Below are 24282 nucleotides of genomic sequence, written 5' to 3'. Positions count from 1 at the left end.
TCTGCGAGTATTTCGGATTTGTACTCTAACAGGCCCAAATTCCGCATTGAGGAAGTAAATTTGGGATTCATCTAAAATGAGAACATTATTATTTTAGTATTCATACATCGTTGAGATTTTAATACTGTACAATGGGTGCCTTGGCGGAACTGTTGCGTGTGCGTCAGAGTGATTTTAAAAACTTACTGTGCAAGTGGAAAGTCCAGAGTCCTCAGAAGCCACGCGGAGCCCATTTTCCAAAGTGGTCACCTTCGTCTCGGGGACATTTAAAGCTACTTGGTGAACAGCCTGTGTCGTCAACAGTCTGCTCGGCCCAGCAGTGAACTACGAAAAGACAAGAACATTGCATGAAGACATTTTTAAAAAAAAATCTCCAACACCGATACCCTACGATGTGACTCGGACTGCATTACCGCATTTATTAGTTACAAATATCTTTAAGCTTTATGTGCTTCTGTTTATGAAACCACGCACGATGAAGCATCTTAGTGACGGACGCCAGCTTGGCGAAATGAGTTGATACAACTATAGAACATGTTTCAGTTTTCATACATGTCTGGTAACATATTGTTCTTACTCTGTTGAGAGGATTTTTCTCCAGTAACGATCTGCGGAGTAAACCGTTCCCCGCGGACGCGAGGAGACGTAAGGAGGACGCCATATTGTTATGTCAGACAGAGCCAGAGGAAGTTAATACCTCACATCCGGCGAAGAATTGTTACACTCGCGTACCCTCGGAATTTTGTGTCCTCCATTTTCTTGAGTCTTTTTGTTGAACACTTTTTCAACAAAGTACCAAACGCGAATCCTGCGATGGTTATGACGTTGTTGGAAATTTGTATCGGAAGTAAATTTCGTTTATGTGTTCCAGTTTAAAATTCAGGAGGACATTTTTTAAAAGGTGTGACATTTGTTTTGAAAGCGACTGACAGGAAAACCGACGGAAGTGACGATTGACCAAGGCGCAACCAGGGCAACGTTATTTTGAAAGGACAGGAAGACGGACGGAAGTGAGGCTTTATCATAGCGCCAATTTTCCTCAGCCAGGATGTCAAGTTTGGTAACGTTGTCACAATAGTTACTCGAGCGGTTAAGTTACTTGGTCTGACCTACAGTCCAATACAAAATCGCGAGTCTACCTATTAGTTGTGAGCCACTATTTGCAGGTAATCGATGAACATTTATCCTGTGATGGAAACAAATCGCAAGTGTTGTGAATGAATAGAAGGCGCTACAGCTCTCGTCTTTGTTGTGGCTTTCAGATATGGACGGCGATCTGGAAGACGGGGAGATTTCCGGCTCCGGTTCCGACTCTGAGATGAAAACCGCCACAGCGGCGGCAGCGGCGGCACCGGGCCGACCCTCGCAAGACACAAGCTTTAGCTTTAGCCAATCCTTCCAGGACAGGGCTAACACTTTGCCACCCGCGGTTGCCTACAGAAACTCCGGAAGGCCGGCGGAGTCCAGTGACAGCGACCCGGACTCGTCTGATGAGGAATGTGCCGCTTGGCGCCGCAAACGTCAAAAAGTCTCCAACACTCGCCCACCACCCGCAGCCACTGCCCGGCCGGCGCCAAGCCGCGACGCCTGCGCGCAGCGAGGGCGCAAGGTGAACAACATTTGGGGCTCCGTGGTGCAAGAGCAGTGCCAGGATGCCATCGCCGCAGAGCTGTGCGTCTTTGGCATGGAGGGTGAGATCTGCATGTCCGACAGAAACGTGGAGACCTACAACTACGTCCTGGCTCATAAGATCATGGAGAAGGAGAGGGAGATGGAGAAGCAGCAGCAAGATGAAGGGGAGGTGAAAATGCTGGATGACCAGTTGGGTGACTACATGAGAGGCCAGGGGTTGGAGGAGAGAGCCGGGGGCGACGCCAAGAGGAAAAGGCCAGTGAAAGAGAGGCTGGGCCCTTTAGCCGAGATGGACGCGAAAGGCCGCTACGAGATCACCCAAGATGACCCCGAGGAGAAAGTGGTGGACGAGATCGCGCACAGGCTGCGAGAGCCCAAAAAAGACCTGATCGAACGCGTCGTGAGAGTCGTCGGGCGACAGAAAGCCATCGAACTGCTCGGCGAGACGGCCGCGCTGGAGGAAAACGGCGGCGTCTACACCATGGACGGCAGCAGGCGCCGCACGCCCGGCGGGGTTTACTTCAACCTTCTGAAGAACACGCCCAACGTCTCCCGGGCCCAGATAAGACAGATCTTCTTTGACGAGAGCCAGAAAGACCAAAAGAGCAGGAAGGCGGCCCAGAAGAGGCGGCGGCACTTGGTGGCCAAGAAGATGAAGCAGGCCATCGGTACGCTCAACCTGCAGGAGCACGACGATGTCTCCCGGGAGACCTTTGCCAGCGACACCAACGAGGCCTTGGAGTCACTGGAAGAGGCGGCCAAGGAGGAAGAGGAGGTCCGGGAGGAAGAGCACGCCGTGGGTACGGAGGAGACGCCGGTCGTGTACAGCTCAGGAGACTTGGAGGTCTTCTGAGACTTGACGGACGTCGTCACTTTACCGAGGCGTTGAACCGTCCGTCCTTTCGGGAGCTGTGATCAAACCCGCGCTTCTGACGGTCAGGGTTCAAATGTGTGGGAGTTGCGTGGTTTTTTTTTCCCTTGTTGCTTCTTCTTGTTCTCCTCAGTAGGTGTGCCCTGCGATTGACTGGCAAGCTGTGGGAAATGGTGGCATTCCTTGTTTAAGATTACTGCAAATCATTGTACAACTAATCTCGACTGAATTACATCACTTTTTTAAATTTTTTTTAAAGACAGCATCTACACAAATGTCGCTCGATTTAATTTCTGATTCTTGCCTGCAATAAAGGAAAGTTGCTGAAAAGAAAGCATTGTTGGGGAATAACTGAAAAAGAACAATTGTAATGCTGACGTTTGCCCGCCAGGTGGCGATAGCACTTCTTTTCTATTTGCGATTTACAGTACAATAAAGGTGAATAAAGTTCATTCTGGCTCGTTTGTGCTGAGTTTTGAGATTATACACTGGCGCCGTTTATTTATTTTGGTTGAGAAGGGTTCGAAGGAAAAATGTATTTCATTTTCATCTTTGTCAATTAATGAGCTTTAGTGGTTTATTTGAAATGTACTTGCTAAACAGCCGTACAGAAGAAGCAAAGTTTGGGAACTTTAGTACTTTATCGCTCTAACACCTGCTGGACATAACAGCCGGACATGCCTAGCGCATCGACTTCCAGAAAAAAGATAATGTATCGTGTAAGAGATACTTTTAAGTTCCACAAAAAGGTGGTTGGCTCACATGAGCATTGTCGTGCCATGAGAACGAGTCGCTTTAATCGTAAAATTAGCCCGCACTGTTTGCCAAGTGGAACCAAAATTAGAAGGTGGGACTTTGTTGGTACTTGGCACGCATCGGCAAGTAGCAGATTCAAGCTCGTTTGACTGCCAAGGCTGGCCTACATCAAATGGGCATTCAACAACAAGAAAATTGTGACCTACACCGCCGAGGGCGGCGAAAGCAGGGCGGAGGCGTACGCCGACAGGATCCAACTGGACCACTTCACGGGGAGCCTGAAGCTGCAAAACGTGCAGGTGGGCGACAGCGGCGACTACGTGGTTCACGTCAAATCGGCAGAAGGGTTTGCAAAGATGAAGAGCGAGATGGCGCAAAAACTGCTAACCACGGACATCCGGGACTACGTGCATAGCATCCGAGTCGCCAATAGTGCCACAAACGTGACGGTGATCAAAATCTATCTTTATGGCGATCTGGATGAAAATCCTTTGATGGCCCTTTATTAATCTTATTACCGCTCCATCAAAAATCGGAATCAACGCAGCGCAGGACCCATTCGGTCATTTGTGTTGTGTTTACAGATTTTGTCCTGTGTGTGGTTGTGTCTTGAAGCGAGGGGAAAGGTTATCCGCGGAAGTCATGTTTCAATTCGTTGTTGCGGCTTTACTTTCCAATAAAAATATTTTGCATTGTGCTTGTGTCAAATCTGATTGCTGTCGTTCAATAAAACATTCTTGCATATCTAATGCATTCCAAATATCAACAACGATGACGATTGTTTAACGTTCACTCTTTTTGTTGTAAATGAGAATTGGTTGCATCATTCGCTGTCCCCTTAAAAGAAAAAAAATAGCGATTTAAAAAAAAAAAACGAATAGCACGCGCGACTGTCCCTTTAAGAAAACGCAGTCACGTGACAAGTCACATGCCCGGAAGTAGCGGATTGAGCGTGCTGTGTTGTTGTTTACGTACCAAAGCGGGCTACTCGAAAACACGCGCTGCTCACTTCATTTACCTTGGACGGGTTTTTTTCGGGTCTTTTCACGAGCGTGTCATTTCGGTCCGCTCAGATCGCCAAGTGTTTTGCCCTCCGTTGTCCAATCGGAGGGAACTATTGTTGAATGACTCCGTTCCGTCGCGCAAAAGACAGCTCTTTTGTGTCAAATATGAGGCGTCTCTTCCTCGGGGCTTCGTAACCGAACCTTGAGCGCAAAACGCTCGCGATCGACAGTTCGTGTCCGTTGATTTCTGCTGCCGATTATTAGTCCAGATTCAGTCGCAATGAAGCAGGACGGCGATGCCGCCGGTGTGCCGGCGTGCTTTGTATCCAACCACGAGGGCTTTGTCGGAAACATTAAAAAGTTCATCCGAGACTTTGTGGTGACTGAAATAGACGTCAACGGACGACAGGTGACGGCAGGAGCGGCCGCGCAGGCGCCTCATTGCTCGGACAAGACCGGCGGGAGGCGCATGCAGGATCAGAGCCTGCAGGCGTCGGAGGATGCTGACTTGTCAGCCGACTGCAGGTTCGATTTGACCATCTCGAGCCCCGACAGCTTGGACTTGAGCATGGTCTTGGGTCAGGCGGTGAGCGAGCAGCTGGAGCAGTTTGTGGTGAGTCTCCGAGACGAGGCGGAGGCGGAGGAAGGCGACGACAAGTCGGGCCGCAAGGAGCTCTCCCTGGGCTCCTTCACCGACAAGTACCAGCGAGCCAACGTGCACCGGGCCGTCCGGCACCGCTTCCCCTTCCTCATGACCGTCACCATCCAGCCCGAGATCAGGGTGAGGGAGGACCCGGACTACAGGGAGCTTTCGCAGCTGGTCACCGAGGAGGAGGCGGAGGACTTCTTCAGGTTCATGGACGCCAAAGTGCAGGACTCGTCCTACACGTTTCACGCCGACGACAACAAGGAGCACCGCACGGCCGTGCACCACTTCCTCAACCGCCGCTTCGGCAAACTGGTGGAGACCAAGAGCTTCGGCGACCAGGAGAGGACGGCCATCTCGGTGCGACTGAGGGAGCGAGGCAGACCCAAGAAGAGGAGCGCCGAGGAGCGCAGGGAGGAGGACGTCTACACAGGTGAGGAAAGAAGCGAGGCGGCAAGACGGCCCGCGTTTGACTTTTGCTCTCTCCTCCAGCTTTCACTCTGTGTAAGGAAAACCTGGAGACTCTGGAGGCCATCAGCTACATGGCGGCGACGCTCGGCGTCCTGCCCTCAGACTTCACCTACGCCGGCATCAAGGACAAGCGAGCAGTCACCTACCAATCCGTGGTGGTCAAGAAGGTCTCGCCTCAACGGTAATTAGTTGTAACTTGAGGCGAATGAAAAAGACCACTTTTCGCTCGCGCAGCTCTCCTAAAAAGAGGCCGAGTGTGCTTGCTTCATGCATTTCCCCCCCCCCCCGCTCACAACCGAATTAGGGCCGCCGCTGTGGAGTTAACTGTCAGTGAATCGGAGAATGGGCTAAAATGACATTTGACGTCAATTTGAACTTTTCTTTGAACAACTCGATTATTAAAATAGAGCTCGGTGCTTCGTGTGGCTACACTGTGTTTTCTCACTAGGTTGATGGAGAAGAGGGCGGAGTTTGAGAAGCGAGGCATGCGTCTCTCCCACGTCCGCTCGGCGGCCGAGCCGCTGAAGCTGGGACGCCTGCGGGGAAACCACTTCGACCTGGCGGTGCGCAACCTGCGCCCGCACGGCGCCGGCGAGGCGCACCCGGGCGCCGACAGCCGACGCCGACTCGCCGGCTTGGTGGAGGAAGCGCTGGAGAATGTTAAGGTGCGAACGTTCCCGCGGGAACCGTCTTCCGATCGATCGACACCGGCTGTTCTTTGTTTTGGCCAGCTGAGAGGTTTCGTCAACTACTACGGGCCGCAGAGGTTCGGAACGGGCCAAAGCGTTCAGTCTGACCAAGTTGGACTGGCTTTACTCAAAGAAGACATGGTGAGTCTTGCCGAGCAAATGCGACACACCCGTTGCGCCAAAGACGACGTGTTTGACTTTTTTTTTTTCCCCCCATTTCAATTTGGGATAATCGATGACTCGTTGTTACGGCCCGGTATGCTTGTCTTGCCTTCAGGTGAACGCGGTGCGTTTGTTCTTCAGTCCCGAGGACGGCGACGATCCTCCGAGCCGAGCCAAGAGACACTTCCTCCAGACCGGTGCGCGTCCACGCTCCCGCGCTAAACTCTCACTTCCTGCTAACGCCGCAGAAGAGAAACAACTCTTGATTGGAAATTCGCTTCCTGTGAATTATTTTTTTTTCCCCCCCCCCCTCCAGATAATGCAAAGGAGTCGTTGGCGTTAATGCCCGCGTCCAAAGCCAGGGAGCGTCTCATGCTCCGCGCCTTGAACCGCTACGGCACCGGCCCGGAGGGCTGCGCCAAAGCGTGGCTCAGCCTGCCGCACGGCATGAGAGTTTTCTACCCGCACGCCTACTGTAGCAGGTGAGCTGCCGGGGAACGCCGCGCGCGACCTGCCGGGCGTTCGCCTAATCCGCCCGCTCTGGAAAATGACGCAGAGTTTGGAACGAGGCGGTCGCTCACCGGTTGGCGACGTGGGGTCCCGATGTACGAACGGGAGACCTGGTGTGGCTGCGCGAGGCCGAGAAAACGGACGACTGCGGGGCGGCTCAGGTACAGTTGGCAATGCCCGGCCCGGCCGGGTGAGCCGCGATGGCGCTCTGATGTTGTCTCCGCTGCCTTTTGTCAGATCCACGTGGTGACAGAGCAAGAAGAGCACCAGGGAGTCTACGCTCTGGCTCAGGTATGGCGCCGAGAGCACATTTTGCCCGTTTGCATTCCCGGCTCAAAAACGCGCCCCCGCGTCTTCAGGTGTTGCTCCCCATGCCGGGGAACACGGTCCGGTACCCCGAGAACGGCATGGGCGCGTGGTACCGGGAGAGGCTGGCCAGAGACGGCCTGGGCAACTGCCGCTTCCGAGTGGGCGGGCTCAAGCTGAACCTGCCGGGCTGCTACCGCCCCTTACTGGCCAACCTGTGCAACCTTCGCTACCGGCTCCACAGCAGCGAGGAAGGGGGAGGAGAGGCGGCGGGAAACGGGGGCAGAAAGAGCGACGGACACTTGAAGGCGGCGGCGGCGGCGGCGGCGCCGGCCGAGGACGCCAAGCGCGACTCGCTCACGCTCACCTTGAACTTTGACCTGGACTCCTCCTGCTATGCCACCGTCTGCCTCCGAGAGATCATGAAGTGTGATCTGTAGATGTTTGCACGCGGACGGCGGTTGTAGCTCAGTATTTTGGTTGGCGCTTGTTTAGTTGTGTGCATAGATTGTGTTTGTATTTTGTGCCGTAAATGAGAATTAGAGACGTTAAAACCATTCTTTGTGTCCGGAGCAACAAATATTTTTACAGCAGATTCCGACTCGCAGTGCTGAGCCGATCTGACTTTGGTTAGAATGACAACCACGCGCAGAGTTCAAAGTGGGGGGAAAAAAAAAAAAAAAGTGAGCACCAGGGTTATTATAGTTTGAGATTAGTCATAGATACAGGCAGTTTTTATTTCGTTTTGACTTTGGCTTTTTCAATTGAGTTGGTTTGAATTTGTTTTTCCAACAGCAGATCATGACGTAACGTGTTCGATCAACGCTCGCAAGGTTTGTTCCTTTTCATTAGTTTCAGTTTAGTTTTACTCTTAATTTGAGGTTTTATTTTTTACTATATGGAGTATTTGTCAAGTGCAAGATAAAAAAAAAAAAAGAAAAAAAAAGGCCACTAAGTATTCTGGAATAAAGTTAAAGTAAACTACAGTCTCTCAAACGACTTGCTTCTTCTGTACGGATGGACAACAATATGAAAATATTGTCATCGAAAGCTCATGTATGACAATTGACAATGAAAACATTTGAATTTCCTTCATGAAAATGTTTTCTCAATTCCGGTTTTTCTTTTTGTTTTCGTGAACTATAATAACCTTGGTGAGCCCCCAAGTCAATTTGCATTTTAGTCGTGACACAGCCAACAACTTCGAAAGCCGCCGAGCGCCAAACATTTGTAGTGAGCCGCACAGTGAGCTCTTGACCACTAGGTGGCGGCAACTGACAAATGCTGCAGGAAGCTCCTCCTCATTCTCTGCACCCCCATCCATCCATTCATCCATTTTCTCTCCTCATTGGCTTTGGGGGTCAACTGGGCCTGGCCCGTCTCCCAGCTGACGCGTGGTACACGATCACGCTCACGTTCACACCCGCGGACAGTCCGCGGCGAACCCGAGGCGGGGGCGACGAGGTTCATGAGGCCGCCCCGAAATCTTTCACCTTTTACGAGACATGGAAAACGGCGCTGCGACTTGGAATGATGCGCGAAGCCCCGCTGAGCTCACTCCTGGGAGGCCGCACTCAATCAAAAGTCAGCCTCTCCTGTGACTATTTTGGGGAATTTTGATGAGTATGTAAAGTGCAAAAAAACACCGCCCCCCCCCCCTCCCCTCACTGGATGGCTTCAGGCGAAATTTAATTCCTGTTACGGGAAGATCTTAATGGATGTTTTGGGTTCGAACATGCACGCTGTCAGCTTGTAAGATCAACTGCCACATTAAATCATTAGCAGACTTTAATTTCAAATGCCCTTGATACCAAAATATCACAAGAAAGAGGACGGAAAAACGAAAAGTCTTCTAACACGTCCGACCTGGATGCTGGAGTCTAAATTAGGCTCTTTCAAAGTGTTTTTTTTTTTTTTTTGGCTTGAGGAATCAAACAAGAATCTTGGCAGATGAAACGTGTGAGTGTGTGTTTTTTTTTTTTTTTAATGTTCAGACAAGTGCTGGCTCAATAGTTTGGTCGCCCCAGGTGGCGTGAAGGCGGTAAATAATGGCGGATCTCGAGCCTCTCCACAATCTCATTACACCCTTTCGGTGAATATTGCTTCCAGATGTCTCGACTTTTCCTCAACTTGCAACATGAACGCATCCAAGAAGACGACGGACAACAGCTCGGCCCAGTTTGGAGAAGCCGTACAACTATGTACTTTTGGATATTCAAGCGCAGTCCATGAAAATCCGGGCGGACACATTCAGTGAGCTAAAGCGCGTCTTCCGCATTCTCCCCAAATCGCAAAACGACCGCACGGAAAACAACGTCTGGCCAAGCCATTCCCGTCCCGGGCCCACCGTGGATAAATATTGACCCACTCCCACGGTGACGCAGTCAACGCTGGTGGTGAAAAACGAGCAGAAAGAAAGTCCAGGAGGGTTCTGAAAGACATTTACCATGCTTGTGCACGGATATTATCCGGACGAAAGATACTTGGCGAGGATTCAACCTTCCCACGGGCTTAGCACCTGTGGGAGGGGCCAAGGGGTCTGGCGCTTTGAGAGGGGTTGGACTCTCTTGCACTTTGGACTTGTCATTGGTGAGAGGCATACGCAAAAAAAAAACGACGCAATAACGAGGCAAAACTGCATTCCAAGTAACTTGCAAGTTGCGCTATTATGGCGCAACTGGGGCGCTTTAAAAGGCAACTTTCGGATTCTTCCGACTATGATGACGCGGATGCTAGCAGAAGGCGCACGGGCAAGCTAGTGACCGGTGACGTCTTGACCGCGGGCAGTGAACCCGCTGACCCCCGTTGAGGTTGGTGTGACTCGGGTGGCATATGTGAGTGGCATAACGTGCGGCACCCCCACTGTTGACCTGATAACTGCGGCCCGGCTATTGACAAGCGTACGGCTCGGGGGGGGAAAAAAAAAAGCACTACGGCCGCGCGTCAGATGAGATTGATTTCACAATGGAAAGCTGTCTGAGCGCTAGTGAACGACCGTGTCTTACTTTTTTTTTAAGAACAGAAAGCCATTTGAGAATTCATTCAAAATCAAGCTTAAGGTCCATATTCAAGCATGCTCTTTGTCGTCACTACCAAAACAATTTTGTGCATACTTTGCCACGGCGCCGAATGGCTCAGCCGCCACTTTGGATGCTTCGCAAGTTGCTAAGCGTGTGAAAAGGCCCAACGAGGCGTTCCCATGATGTCACTACAAACCTGGAGTGAGACGACTTGGGAATTATTCTGCTCGATCCGTGCAAGGAATGCACTGCATTCAGTGGTGGACCACCAACCGCAATAATATTTGTTTTACTCCGTAAGAGAATTCACGGGCCACAATCATTTGCGCCCTTGAAGAAATCTGTCCCGAACTCGACGAACGTCTTACAACTAGGGCTCGAACAATATGGAATTTTGGAGGCTGAATAAAACTAAGACAATACATTTGACTGGTTTAGAAAAACTTTGTCCTTTAGTATTTAACATGACAAGGGAATGCTTTTTTTTTTTTTTTTTTTTTTTGAACGTCATTATCTTTGTCTTCTGTTGTAAGTTGTTAATGCGTTGAAAAATAATTGCTCCCCTCCCCAAAAAATCGTCTGATTAAATCGGCTGGCCGATTAATCGGTCGGGCCCTAGTTACGATGTGTTCTCGCCTCGCATATCGGAGTTCAGTCTTTCCCAGAGCATTTGCAAAGCTTTAGCGCACCCCCCCCCCCACACTCAGCCCCCCGAGTATATGCAAACACGCCCGCACGCACAGTCAGTCATCCTCCATCATGGCCACCGTCCTTCCTGCCTCTCATCCATCAAGTGTCTCGAAGGTGAACGCGGTTTTGGAGTCTGGGCTGCAGTCATCTAATTGCCTTGTTGACGAGAGCTCAGCCGCGCGCGCGCTCTCGGACAGATCGGAATGAAAATGAGAAGCAGGCCTCTTTCGGGAGCAGCTGCGCCGAGTGGTCCGCGGCGCCCTGGGAGGAGGACGAGCTGTCCCCGCGCCGATCGATGGAACCACTTCCTTCTCCGAGGGGGCGCGGAGGGAACTTGACGAGCAACTTACAAAACATCGTGCGAGCCGGTGCCCCCGCTGATATGAGAGCAAATTAGCTCCGTCTTGACACGCTCGGACCGTGAGCTAATCCAGCATACGTCTTATCGGAGACACTCCCTTGGTCTGATGGATTCGATTACGCCGGAGGTGCAATAGCATTAGCGTCAACGCTAGCCTCTTAGCATTTCCGCAGTTACGGCCTCCGAACGCAAAGGTTCCAGTGCCGGCGTACGTGCGCGGCATCTCCACGCCATCGGATCGGGACACTCCCGGCGTGACTGAGCTCGCGCGTGCCTCGTTGTCTCCGTCAGGACCGGGCCGCAATCGATCTGGATGCCGGCCATGCGGATAACGCACATCGATGTGCCACATGTTGGATGCGCCGCACAAGCCGCGGTTGCCGGAAAAAAGCCCGCCTGACCTAAAATTGACAACCTCTTTTTCCAATACTTTGTTTCTGAAGCTAGATAACACTTTAGACTGTCTAATCGTTTCAAACGGATGTCATGTCGTTAGTTACCAGCCTTGTCCTTTTCGCAAACTCGAAAGCCAAAATGAATAATGGTCAGTGTGACAATATCTTGGAATAAAAGACCATTGTGATGGAGTTAAAACAGATTCGCGCGCAATCTGGAACTAATCCAAGGCCTGTGTGGCTCATTGCGGGTTAAGGACACCACGTCCTCATTCTCACGCGGGCAAGCTGCCATCCAGCAAGCAGTTTCGTCATCAAACACCCACTGATTAAGCGCAGATCTGCTCGGAACAATGGACTGGATCCGAGAGAAGAAGGAGAAGGAGAAGGGGAGAGAGAAAAAAAAAAAAAGCAGACGGTTGTTAAAATAGCACTGACGTTTTGGCTCGCAAGGGGCTGCTTAGGATGCAATGTTACGGAGCTGATTGAGTTGTGCAAGTCCTCAGGCGTGGAATTCATCTGGCTTTGCAAAAAAACATTAAGTGCGACCTCGGGGATGCGTGGTGGGAGAAAAACAACAGCAAAAAAAAAAAAAAAAAATCATTTCCACATTTCCGCAGATCCGTGCCAACACAAAACGGGACCCCGATTGCACATTTTCACCCCTCTCCCTAAAAAAAAAAAAAAAAGTGCTCTGATGTTTGTTCCCCCACGAGTGGTGGTCCGTGTCACTGGGTGGCTGCTCATTAGTGTCACAGGCCATCGCCTTCAACCTGGATTAAACGTCCTGAAAGAGCCTGAGCAACGTCCCGGACTAAAGTCCAGGCGACGGGATTTCGTGAAACGCGTCTGAATGAGCGTGCGATAGCGCTTCGGGCTGATCTTTTGCTTTTGGCCGTGCGAACGACGCGGCCGGCCAACGCAAACCGGATCGGCTTCGCGCCTGCGTCACTAATGGATGTTATTGTTGAGTAATGTGAGAATTCACCGACAGGAGGAAAAAGCTGGGCCAGCCCGCTGTGTGCTTGACCCGCACCGCCAATAAAAAGCTTGGACTGGGCACATTTTTACGGTCATACATCCAAAGTGCCGAAATATTATGAAGTCATATTTAAGTACAGTACATCGCATGGCGTTCAAACGTCGGGCCGCCTCGTGATTGATCTGAAACACCTCGAGTCAGATATCGTCAAAGCTAACTGCTTTATCGGCAAATTCTTCAATGAAGGGACTTGCGTGCTATAAATAGAACTGAGTTTGAAGAATAAACGGCACACACATCTAGCGCTGATGATTTCTAACAGTCGCTTTAGCCGTCTTCCAAAGGAGGCCGAAACAAAGCCGGAGCCGCCAGAGCGCATCGGCAAACCTGTGCCAAAATTCCTCACGGGACCACGGACCGCTCCGTCCGCTTATGTAACACCGGGCTCCTTACTCCATAGGCTTTGTGCCGACTAGTCGTAGCGACATATGCTAACACGCTAACATGAGTGCAGTGCAGTTTTGCTAGGTAACGCTAGCCTCTTTCCCTTTCTTTTCTCCAATGTGCGACGCAGCCGAAAATGTTGTCGGAAGAAACGAAACTTCAAACCTACCCCTTGAACCTTTTGAGTACTGCCGCCCGATCCCGAGAAGGGCCCTGATCAATGACATCGAAACCGCTGGATATTTAGCATATCTCCCAAATCGAAACAAACAATAGTCCTCCAAAAGTGAATAGTTCCGGGGTAACGCCCACTTCCTCCACTGGCACGTGGATATTAGGAAGTTGGAGACTGGAACTTTGGCAGCAGGAAAGCAGAATCACCAAACCCCTCCTTCGAAATGTCATCCGACCGAGTGGATGAGCTCCAACACATCAACAGAGCCGCGCGCTAATCGCAACAATCTGCCCTCTTGCGCCCTCCCGGCTGCCTCCGGACCATTCACGCCCTGCAATTTTCCCGAGCAGAACTACGGAAGGTTGTTTCCAAACGGGGGTCAAAGATAAACACCGGGTCGCCGTTTGGTACACTGCGAGCGGGTTCACGAGGAGTTCGCGGGAAGCCAGGCATCACGATGGCACTTGGTTCTGCGGCACGACGCCCTAGTCATGCTTGGGCCGATAAAACATAGCAAATGTGATCAGTCTAAGGTCAGTTTCGATGTTGATTTTGGATGGTAAATGGTAAAAAAAAGTGAATTCACATTTTTTTTCCCAGAATCGGTCTCTGATTATTCACTTTCCTGATAATCGGTAGTGTAAATGCGTCATTTCGACCGTCTTATTTGGCTTGGCGCCGACACCTTGACTTCATGCATCTTCCTTAATCGGTTAAAGGTTAAGGACGAGCAGAAAAGCTCACTTCCTTTCTGCCTGTCAGATGTTTTCTTCATTTGGCAGCTTGCATCCAGATGGAAGCGCTTTGCGACGCAGCCTGACAAACAAATTCTCAGACAAAAAGATACCGGCAGGGAACGTGGACGAGGAAGCGGACGGCCAATAACTGCGAGGAAAGCTTTCGAACGCCAGGGACGAGCGTAAGGTTTCCCCGTGCAGCATAAACGCTCACGTCGGCTAAACGAGGCGGGACGGAAAGGCTGGCAAAGCGTCCGGACGTGATGGCGGGCTTGTGGCGACAAGGAGTGCAAAGGGCAAAGATGGCAGACCGGGGCGAGACGCGGGAGACAGCAAAGGGCTGCTCGGGGGCAGGGGGGGTTGCGGCGCTGTGGGAAGCGGACAGGCAACAGAGCCTGGGACAGATTTACCCTTGGAAGGCAATCAATCTTTGCTCAATTTTAGACGACGGACCGCAAGGAATGGAGCGCAAGAAGCACATCGAGAGCTCGTCCGTCTAACGTCTTCTGTCTTTTGGTTTCGAGCTTCTCCCTCCCTCCCCGACTGATTGTTCCGTCTCGACTTTGAAGCCAATTATGGATAATAGCTGGTGCTCAAGGTGTGCGTTTGAACTCTCTCCTGCGACATGTGGCTGCAATTTCTGCACTGAAGGCGGGGGGCATATAGAATGTACTAGGGATATTGGGGGGTGGGGCTGGGGGGGGGGGGGGGGGGCATGAGGGTGCATTTAGCTGTTGTGGCGGTTGCACGCATCGCGAGCCGGCATTGCAAAAGTAAAGACGGACTGATGCGCAGATGGCGAGATGACAGCCCTGCTTCGTGTCAGCCTCAATCGAGTGTGGCGTCCCGCATGGAAGCGTCCCGGATACCGTGACGTTTTTGTTTTTTGCCACCGCATTCACACAAGCTTATTTTGTCTGATGAGCGTAAATATGCGTTTGGAGACAGCAGCATTTCTGGCTACTTACGTTCAACTTTGGGAGCGGGTGATTAGCACGTGACAGGTTACATGTTCTCCAGGTACTCCGGCGTCCTTTGGGCGATACGTCCAGGGCGTTTCGCGCCTCTCCCTCAGCGTCACCCGCCGTAGGCTCCAGCTCATCCATGAACCTTATGAAAACAAGGGGAAGGATGGGAAAATGAATATATAGCTAACAAAAACAAACTAGAAGTGTTGGACTGCAGCATTGCATTTTTTTTTTCTTTCCCTTTGCCATCAATCACAAAGAGCGTCTCTCGCTCTACGAAATAAAAGTCACGCTATTGTCGCGCTCACATGAAGAACATCCGCGGAGGCACAAACGTTTACATTGGGAAAGGTCGGCGAGATTTGTGGGGCCCGAGGAGAAGAAAATTGGCACCAGTTCACACGACGTTCCATTCAAAACATTTACGGCACAAATCTGCTTTATTGCAGACTACTTTCCGTCATACCAACAAGAAAATGAGTCAGACTAAAGTGAAAAAAACTGTGAGGAAAAAAAAAAAAAAGTCCAAGATGTTATGAGCAACGACTCATACTTGTCATTTTGAGAAGTGAACATGCCGAACATGCCAACAATGCCACTTTTCTCATAAAACGGCAACCTTTTTCTTGTAAGTTATGGTTTTTATCATTATGAACTTGCAATAAAAAAATGAATATCCCAAAAAAAACCCAAGTTAAACATTTTGTAAGTCATTCTTACAAAATGGCATTTTGCCCCTCTTTTATCCCAATAAAAAGGCCTCTTTTTCTCATGAAACTCCAACCTTTTATCCTCCAAAATATTGTAAAATTAAATATTTCCACGACTTTCTCATAAATCCACAACTGAGAATATTATGACTTTATTCCCATTAAATTGCGATTTTTTTTTCTTTTGTAAACATTTTGTCCATTCTTGCAATATTCCAAATATTTTTGTTAAATGATGACTATTTTTTATTTCATTCTCGTGGCCTGATTATCCTAACACTGATATCTCAAAACCTAACCCTGGAAACTAAAAACAATGATGAAAAATAAAAAAAATTGGCAACCTCCTCTGTGAAAAAAAAAGGAAAACACACAGACTCAGTCACTCATGACCGCTTGATGATTTTTAAACATGTCCTTTTAGGCCCCCGTCTTGAAAGGTCCTGCCAGCTTCCTTCCTGTCATCTCATCATCCCGTCACCTGATCCCTAAAAGTAAGGCTGGCGGCCTCGGAACGTTTCAGCTCTTTCTGTCACTCAATACACTTGAAAAGCGCCGCCGCTCGGCCCGTTTCTCCTTTCCACGTCGACCACTCTTGCGTTTTAAGCCCACTTCTTGTGATTTCTCACGCAAGTGTTTGCTTTTGATCTCGCGTTTCTGTCAAGAGTCATAGTGAACCAAAAAAAAAAAAAGGCTTAAAGCTTATTGCAGTGCGTCCTTAAAAAAACAGCCCGTTAGCATGCTAACGTTAGCATGCTAACGTTAGCATGCTAACGTTAGCATGCTAACGTTAGCATGCTAACGTTAGCATCGACAGTTGCAGTTTTCGAACCCTTGAATCGGAGCAGCAGCTGCATCGCAAATTCTTTACTCATGCCTTCAAGTGACGCCGGATAAATATGCACACCACTTCTTCCACGGAAGGGCCAATGAAAAAAAAAAAACAAAAAACAAATCTTGCAGCCGCTCACAGCTGCGTCTTGTCAGTGTGCTGTCATATCCTTCCTTTTGTTTTTCTTTTTCATCCGTCCACTCCACGACTCATATTGTGTGTTAGCATCAAGCTGGCGAATTTTGCAACTAAGCTAAGTGCGAAATGACGTGTTACATGGGGTGCCCATCTGTTGGACTTGAATTTCAAAAGTTGCCATCGCCAATATATTTGTCCGCTCACGTTGACAGGAGTATTAAAAACTTGATAAAAAGAGCTTTTTATTGTACATTTAGAACAGCAACACTAAGTGTGATTAATGAGATTGATTGGAAGGAAAACAAGAACAACTTTTTTTTGTTTTTTTTTTAAACCCTCTTTTCGCAGGTGAGTCCCGAACGTATCGCCGGCGATGGTTCATGATATCGTCCCGTGACTTACTGTGAAATTCCCACCCCTCGCAATAACGCAGTGTGTGTGCGTGCGTGGACTTCAGAAGTGTGTTCCTCAAAGCCCGATAATCCGCTTGTCAAGTGACCGTAAACTCGGGAGTGTGTGGTCGCCGGCGTGGCTGCTGCGTCTGCGCGGGTGATGTGTGACATTCCTCCCATACCAGACCATCACGCAGACCAGGAGAAGAAAAAAAAAAAAAATGTAGTTGTCAGAAAGGTAAAAAGAGATGTGATGGAAAACCTGGCTGGGCGATTCTGCAAAAAATAATCGTCGCGATGAGTTTGAGTGATCACGATTAATAAACACGATTATTCACCGATTTCGATGCCCGTTTCCCATCGTTTTTGTCCATTTGTCCCCTTTGCTCGTCCTCCGTGCTCGCTTTTACATCCGCGCTATAAAAGACGCATCCTCCTCACATTCAACTGATAACTGCCTTTTAAATCAAGCCTAAAAAAAAAAAAAGAAAAAAAGTCCACTCTTGCTTTCAAAGGACTTTTTTTTTCCCGACTCGATATTGTTTTGTTTTTTGCTGGGCCTCATCGTTCTCCTCCACGTTTCAATGAAAAGTTGCACGCCAGCTGGGATTTTGGTTTTGCGCACGCAGACTGAGAGGAGTCCATCCTCCGTCTGAGCCTTTCCTCGCTTGATCAGGACGCAAACAAGCAGGAGGCCGGGGGGGCCGTCAAACTGCATCGACAACATTGTGTCATTTTCCCCGGAGGCGCACGGCAGCCTCCGACAAGTCAGCGTTAACGAGGCCGCCGGAAGCCTTGACGAAAGAGGCTCGTTCACAGCGCGCGCAACACCTCCGCCGCGTCGGCGGGAATAATCCAGTCATTCCCCGCGGACGCGCGGCGGAGCAAACCGAGCCAACGTGGGGACAATTCACAAGTTGCGTCGCTCGGCGACACGGCAGATTTTTCGGATAGATCGCTCTGACCGGCGGCATCCAATCGGGCCGCCCGCGTGCAACTCAAACACGACGCTGCGGCAGCTGCGGTTTCAAGAGCCAGCAGAACAATGCAAAACTATCCAAGCCCTTCTGCTTTTTTTCCCGTCGTGTACTTTGCGGCGCGCATTCTCAGCCTGCTGCGTCGTGCTGAGCAGCCAGAGCAACGTCAAGCGCTCCAAATGTCAGTGACGGATTCATACCAAGGCACGGCAACCTTCTCATCACTTTTGATGTAGACACCCCCCGCCCCCGGCCCCCATAAAAATCTGTTTGTCCTTAGCTTGCCACAACGACTGAAAGGCCTGCTAGCATGTCGTCAGCACTGGGAAACGCTTCAAGAGGCAGCTTAACCTCTTCATTCCTTCGGACTATTAGTCGTTCTTTGCAGATGATAAAGAATACGTGCCTGTGAGCATTGCTCCCTTATCGGTCCAGGTGCGTTGCTGCAAGCTTAAAGGGTAACAATACCGCCACGCAGGTGCTAACTGTTAGCCCGTGTGGCTATGGTGCTTCCCATGGCATATTAGCACTAAGCTAGCAGAGGCTTTATAGTTGTTTTGGAAACACAGCATGTCTTGTTTAGTTTGACAGGAACCTTCAGCCTCTTTTTTGTAGATTTTTTTATGAATCTCATCAGCCAAAGTGCAGCCTATTGTGAAGTGTTTTTAACAAACTATTAAAAAAAAAAACACATATATTTTTTTGAACGGTCTCTCTATAGCTGACCCTCGACACTCGAGTGTGTGCGCACTGGCAAGGTCAAGGGGCACCGGGGAGGTTCCGACCCAGCATGTCAATTGTGATCGTCGGGAGCGAGAGTGGGAAAACGAGCAAGCTAACGTTAGCGTCATCCGCCTCCGAGTCATTTGGGGGGCCGCGTTTGCGATGCGTGTGATATTCCGTCCCGGGGCAAACAGAAACTATTGTCCGGGTTGGGAATGGCCGCGGTTCCCCCGTTGTGACGACAAACAGAGCGAGAGCGAGGAACGCAAACCGGCGCCAGAACCTGCGTGTGATTAAACTGCAAAACCGCGCGCGGCTTTTCTCATTCAGCGACTTTTTCCGGCGGGCGGCCCTCCTCGTCTTTCCTGCGATGTTGCGTCCCCGCGCACACGGAATTTACAGTCCGACGGGCCTGCCTGCTAATAAAACACATGTGGACTTGTAGAGGAATGGGGAGGCTTGGGAGGTTTCTCGGGGGAGGCCCGAGAACAGCCCGGCTCTGTACGCGAGCACTTAGAGCTCAAACGCACACAAACACGGCAACGCGTCCACTCCTGTGTACATATTGGCTTACATAGACACGTCTTCTACTTGTGCACAAGCTCCGTGCACATTCCTCCCGCTGCTTATTATTGTGTCCGCTGCAGAAATTAGATCAGAGTGTGTTAGGTTGGGAAAAAAAAAAAAAAAAAAAAAAAAAAAAAAAAGATGGCGCCTCCTTATAACATTTGTTGTCTTTCACCAACTTCTCCACTAGGAAGAGCAGCGACATTCAAATTCAGACCTTTACAGGAGACATTTTTTCTAAGGACAGTCACATGCAGCCCTAAATGTCATGGGTGTGAATTGCGGTCTTGTTGCTTGAGAAAAAAAAAAAAAAAAAAAGGACTTTTCCAATAAAAAAAAATCACATTTTTTGAGAGAAAATGATTTTTTGGACATTGTGACCAAAGAGTTTTTTTTCTTTTTTAATTATTTGATTTTTTATTGATTTTCTTGGGGTTGTGATTTTGTTTTGGAAAAGTTGGAAATTGATTTTTTTGAAAACTGCGTAGTACAGCTCCGTAGTAGGCCCAAGTGTTCATGTACATTCTGGCCCAAACGCTCCTGGCTCGATTGTGTTTTTTTTTTTTTTTTGTTCTGACGGTCACATTTGGACAAATGCTTGAATCCCACAATGGCGTGAGAGAGCAGACAACTTGTCTATTGTTCCCAAAGCGTCCCGCATCATATGGTTGTACAGGCGGACCAGCGGGGCCGAGGAGGCGGGGCTTGGGGGGGGTCAAATCAAGGTTAAATCACAGTCTGTATATTATTAGGCTACAGACAGATAAAGGAGTTGTTGAGGGGGTTGGTGGGGGGGGTGCTGTCCCTACGCGGACTCTATAAGATGCATCCAGCTTCAGTGCATAAAGTGGAGCCCAGTCGGGGGGGGGGGATTATAGTAATGAGCATCACAAGGAGTCAGACGTCTTTGTTTCATGATTGTGATAAGGATGCACTTATACTCAATGTGGCAGCTTCATTGTCTCCATCAGTGGGGCTTTTTTTAAAAAAAAAAAAAATGTTTTTAATGTACACTCACGTGGCAATCTTCATTCTCCTTCAGTTGACTAAATAGCCACGCCCACTGTCCATACATGGACCGTTTCCTTCTGGCGACGGTGACTTCATCATGAGTTTCCGTGACCCCGCGCCGCAGGCCTCTCCCTCTCGTGTCAATAATACGCAGCCTACATACATAATTGATCCGCTTTCATGGCGACACCAAGGAGGCACTGACCTGACGGGCTCCGGGCTAGCCGGATCAAAGTCGTCACACCCGGCCCTGGCTTTCATTAAAAATGACACCGGGATTGGATCGTAGGGGAGGCGTGACAACACTGCGAGAAGAAAAAGGCCAAGAGCATCAAAAGGCAAAGAGCTCCAAGTCATTCGCGCGGGGCACGGAGGTCGCGGAACCGTCCGAGTCGCATCGTACGCGTCCGTGTTTATTCCCCCCCCCCCTCTGCCTAAGCCAACAGTAGCGCTGCCAGCGAGTCCATGAATAGCGTCTTTATTCAAACGTCCCCTCGGTGGTCTGCTTTTAAAGCGAAAGACCAAATTATTTCGACATCAAGAAAGGAGGAGTTGGAGACTACATTTGGAAGGAGCCCACTGACAACGTTAGCAGGCCCCCCTAATGCGATTAGCGAGGCTGGAATGGGACTTTGAAAGCTGCGGATGTGCGATTGCGACATCGGCCGACGTGGTGCGCGCTTTCGCATTGATTGGGGCGTTCTCATCCATCAAACTAACGGACCACCTCCTTTGTTTTCCTTTCAAATTGCGCTTCTAAGCGAATTTGCACACAGGCGTCCCCCCCCGTCGCTTTTTCAAGGTCGTCCAAAGTCAAGAACTCCTTTTGCTTTCCCTTTCCGGGTCCAGCTGCGTATCGTGCCATTTGCTCATTCAAAACATGCGCGGCTTCACTCGCCGAAATGCATTTTCCATACGCGACCGGGTGGTAAATCTGACACGAAGGCGGACCGACGTCACAGTCTTGGCTGTAGGCCGCCCTCGGGGAGTCACTGTGACAGCCATGTTGGTAGGGGCGACTTTCCCACCCAAGGGGCAGACGTGGCGGCGGCCATGTTAGCAAGGGGAGAGCGCGTAGATGTTAGCTTAACTTCTGCCGGGCCCGCCTCGCAACGTTTTTACGGAATCCTGCCAACGAGTCCGCAAATGGCGATGAGAACATTGCCATGGTAACAACACAGATGTTTTTAACGCGAAAAAAAAGTGGCCACAATTGTGGGGATTTCAGAACTCCGCTGCTCTGAATCAATCTGGCCTTCATATCTTTCAAGCTGTGCCTCAAGCTGTTCTTTTAGCGTCAAACTAAATGAAGGGCTTGGGGCAAAGATTGGCTGCTTGGGCTTTAGAACTGCATTTTTGATAAGCATCAATGTTCACTGAAGGTCAAACCGCATCAAATGACTTTTGAGCAAATGAAGCAACATTAGCACGGAAGGGGCTGGAATTGCATTCCCTGCTGCTCCGCACAGATGGTTAAGCTCTGTCATGAAAGGTGCCTTAAAAAAAAAACAAAAAAAAACGCACCTTTGATTTTTAGGGGGAGCCGTTTCTGTAATTCGGCTCTCGTTAACGGCGCACACTCACTGGCGAGTCAGCAAGACTTGGCCGCCGCGGCGACCGAGCGATGCCAAGGCAGCAGCCTGGCGAGGCCATAATGGTGAGTCACAGCTAACAGGAACAGAGCGAGATGCCGTTGCCATTCAGCTCGCACATGCGCTGTAGAAACACTGGCTGGTTCAGACTCATCTTCAGATCGCTTCATCTCCTCTCTATTGTTGTTTTTCGGAAAGAATCTCTCTCGACAACATCTCCGGCGCACCTGAGACTCACCTAGTGCTAAAGTGTCTGTGCGTAATTCGACACCTCGCGGCAACGGCAGCCGCTGACAGGCGTGGCCTTGCGTCGCTGACACACTTTACCATTAGCCGCAGATTAGCAACTCAAACCGGTCCCACCGACACACCTCACCAGCGACGCGGGTGCAGAAGGTCTAACGTGTCCAAAATGATCCTGAGAAGTTCTTAGAAGAATGACGACGTCCCCAAGGACATTCGGTCCCTGCAAAATTGGCAGACGGCGACAATGAAGCAGCTGCTGGAACTTCGGGCTGTTTATTTGGTTCATGACATTTCATAAAGACTTGCTTTTCCAAAGAAAAACATCCACGCCGGTTACAGTTTGCAAACACGCTTGAAATCGCCCAAATGCGCTGTGGTCTGACGAGACAAAGGTTGAATTTTTTTTTTTGGGGCCATAACTTGAAAAGCTACGTTTGGCATCAACGCGTCTGAGGAAGCTCGCCGGATGCGACGCGTGTCCTCAGCCCTCATTAGGACTGTTTGGGGCTTGTCACCGCGAGTGGCACCGAGTCCGCGCGTCCCCTGGGCGAGGAAACGGCACATCCACTCGACGGGATTAACGTTTAACTCGCTCTGTGTCACACACGCGCGCACGCACACCTGTCTTATAAAAAAAGAAAGCACGCAGAGGCATCAGGAAGCTGCATGCGAGCGTGCCTCCTGGGGGGCGGATCAGCGACTGTTGATTTACCTCATTCAACAATTAGCCCTCCGAGGTGGCAAGAATTCCAAAAATGAGGAATGGCTCGGCGGCACTCCATTCAGCCGGAGCTTTCCCGCTCATAAAAATAAGCGAATTAGTTGAATTAGTCAGCTAAGCTTCTCTTGTGTCGTGGCGCATCTGACCCTTGAAGGTCCGCTTGTCACTCCAAGTTACGCATTTCGCTGTAAAGCGACTCATGTTGAGCACGGAGGTAGAACGGAGGCAATCCCTCCCCATCCACGTGTTCAAATCGTCACTTACCAGACATTTTTTTTTTTTTTTTTTTTCGGGGTCATTTGCGCACAAAACCAATTTTCCGACGATTTAATGTCTCGAAAACACGTCAGCAGCTCGAGTGACAGCGAGTGAGCCCAGGCGCGGCAAACCTCGCGTTTGCGAATGCTCGGATGACAACAAAAGGCCGATTGTGCCGAGTCGGAGGCCGGCCGATTCTAATGGAGCGACCGCGCCCGGTTGCTGTCGCGGGGACAGCCGGAGCCGTGCGATTCCCACAGTATGATTGACAGTTCTCCCCCGGGGCCATGTCTGGAGCCACTTACCTCGTTCGCGCGGAGGAGGTTAAGGAGTTTGAAGCCGGGTTATTCGGGGTCACGGACAAAGAAAGCGGCGGCATCAAGCCAAGCCCGAGGGGGTCACGGCCAGAAACGGAAACTAATGTCTTCCCTGCGGAGGCATTTAGCAGCTTTCGATTAGATTTGTGAACTTGCGTTACACTTTGACTTGCGATACGGTTTTCGATCGGCGGGCTGCGGAACCATTCGAGGAGGGCTGCGTTCGCAAGCGGAACGATTCAATTTGGCTCGAGGCAGTGGGATTGTCATTCGAATCGATATGGCCCGACTCTGTTCCTTTTTTTTTTGAAGGAACTCGTCAGTACTGTAAAAGTGCCACGTCCTTCCCACCAGTAGCCTGCAATTCGATACGTATCTCCATATATTTTAAAATGGATCGTTTCGATTCGAGGCACTCGCATCTTTTGAATCAAATGACTTTTCATTCATTTGAAAGTTTTTAAAATACAGCCGTTCTCCCCTCCAAATCGCAGCTTTTGCGATTCAATTGCATTCGACTACTTTGCGATTTGAATTTGATGAAATGCTCAGCCCCGAGTCATGAGTTGACACGCTCCTGTGCTTTTTTAATGACGACGTGTGTGACCTTTCAGGCCCGAAAAACACTAAGCTACATTTATCTTTGGTGACATAATACAAAAAGCTTGGAAATGTTTCATGTACGGACAAAATATTGTGCAAACAACCGCCACTCACGCGGAATGAAAACTCATCCAATCCCATCTCGTGAATGCGCTTCATTTAGCAACGATTCGAAATTGGACGTGTGCGAGTCAAAACCCCCCCCCCCCCCCCCCCCCCCCGTTTTGTTCTGGCCATGCCGCACTGATCCTCACTTCCTCTTTGGCTGCATGCGCAGGCCTTACGGGGCTTACCTTTGAGATCCCGTTGCCTCTCTGTCTGCTGTAAATAGAGACAAAAGAGGCGCCGGGGCGCGCTCCATTCTGCGACGGGCCCG

The 24282-nt window shown here is 50.1% G+C and overlaps 4 protein-coding genes across 7 annotated transcripts in view; 2 read left to right on the top strand and 2 right to left on the bottom strand.

Moving 5' to 3' along the window:
* Nucleotides 1-24282, bottom strand: part of pmpcb (peptidase, mitochondrial processing subunit beta) — a 27172-nt gene extending 2890 nt beyond the window's left edge. The window contains exons 1-3 of one of the 3 annotated variants that reach the window (XM_086022044.1): nt 24200-24282; nt 14820-14961; nt 187-324 (exon numbers count right to left, since the gene is read on the bottom strand). In XM_086022044.1, coding sequence (XP_085878170.1) covers nt 187-324; nt 14820-14961; nt 24200-24267 — 348 coding nt within the window. In that variant the 5' untranslated portion in view covers nt 24268-24282. Of the gene's footprint in view, nt 1-186; nt 325-577; nt 748-14819; nt 14962-20374; nt 20446-24199 lie in introns of those variants that run through there. The other 2 variants (XM_086022045.1, XM_086022046.1) reach the window with 2 other exon arrangements.
* Nucleotides 1002-2955, top strand: phax (phosphorylated adaptor for RNA export). The gene is made up of 2 exons (XM_086022058.1): nt 1002-1166; nt 1263-2955. The coding sequence occupies exon 2, from the start codon at nt 1265-1267 to the stop codon at nt 2483-2485; it is 1221 nt and encodes a 406-aa protein (XP_085878184.1). The 5' UTR covers nt 1002-1166; nt 1263-1264; the 3' UTR covers nt 2486-2955.
* On the top strand, nt 4178-7604 carry pus7l (pseudouridine synthase 7 like). Of its 2 annotated transcripts, XM_086022041.1 has the most exons (9): nt 4178-5342; nt 5402-5561; nt 5829-6045; nt 6112-6210; nt 6347-6428; nt 6548-6713; nt 6788-6902; nt 6979-7032; nt 7101-7604. In XM_086022041.1, the coding sequence occupies exons 1-9, from the start codon at nt 4544-4546 to the stop codon at nt 7485-7487; spliced, it is 2079 nt and encodes a 692-aa protein (XP_085878167.1). In that variant the 5' UTR covers nt 4178-4543; the 3' UTR covers nt 7488-7604. The 2 variants fall into 2 exon arrangements, with proteins under 2 accessions (XP_085878167.1, XP_085878166.1); XM_086022040.1 differs by having other exon boundaries at nt 5829-6210.
* The window catches only part of pphln1 (periphilin 1), a 51615-nt gene continuing 42153 nt past the window's right edge, over nt 14821-24282 (bottom strand). The window contains exon 13 of the mRNA XM_086022054.1: nt 14821-14961. Coding sequence (XP_085878180.1) covers nt 14950-14961 — 12 coding nt within the window. The 3' untranslated portion in view covers nt 14821-14949. The remainder of the gene's footprint in view (nt 14962-24282) is intronic.

The sequence above is a fragment of the Filicampus tigris genome, chromosome 22 (assembly GCF_054856515.1).
Source record: "Filicampus tigris isolate MCC_2025a chromosome 22, RoL_Ftig_1.0, whole genome shotgun sequence".
Taxonomy (NCBI): Eukaryota; Metazoa; Chordata; class Actinopteri; order Syngnathiformes; family Syngnathidae; genus Filicampus; species Filicampus tigris.
The sequence above is the reverse complement of the archived record's forward strand: the minus strand, read 5'-3'. Positions and strand labels throughout refer to the sequence as shown.

Bases quoted from the DNA above. Each gene is read 5' to 3' on its own strand.
- phax (XM_086022058.1), top strand. From the start codon at position 1,265: ATGGACGGCGATCTGGAAGACGGGGAGATTTCCGGCTCCGGTTCCGAC.
- pus7l (XM_086022040.1), top strand. From the start codon at position 4,544: ATGAAGCAGGACGGCGATGCCGCCGGTGTGCCGGCGTGCTTTGTATCC. The intron at 5,343-5,401 runs GTGAGGAAAGAA...TCTCTCCTCCAG, and splicing joins GGAGGAGGACGTCTACACAG to CTTTCACTCTGTGTAAGGAA. The intron at 6,211-6,346 runs GTGAGTCTTGCC...TCTTGCCTTCAG, and splicing joins CTTTACTCAAAGAAGACATG to GTGAACGCGGTGCGTTTGTT.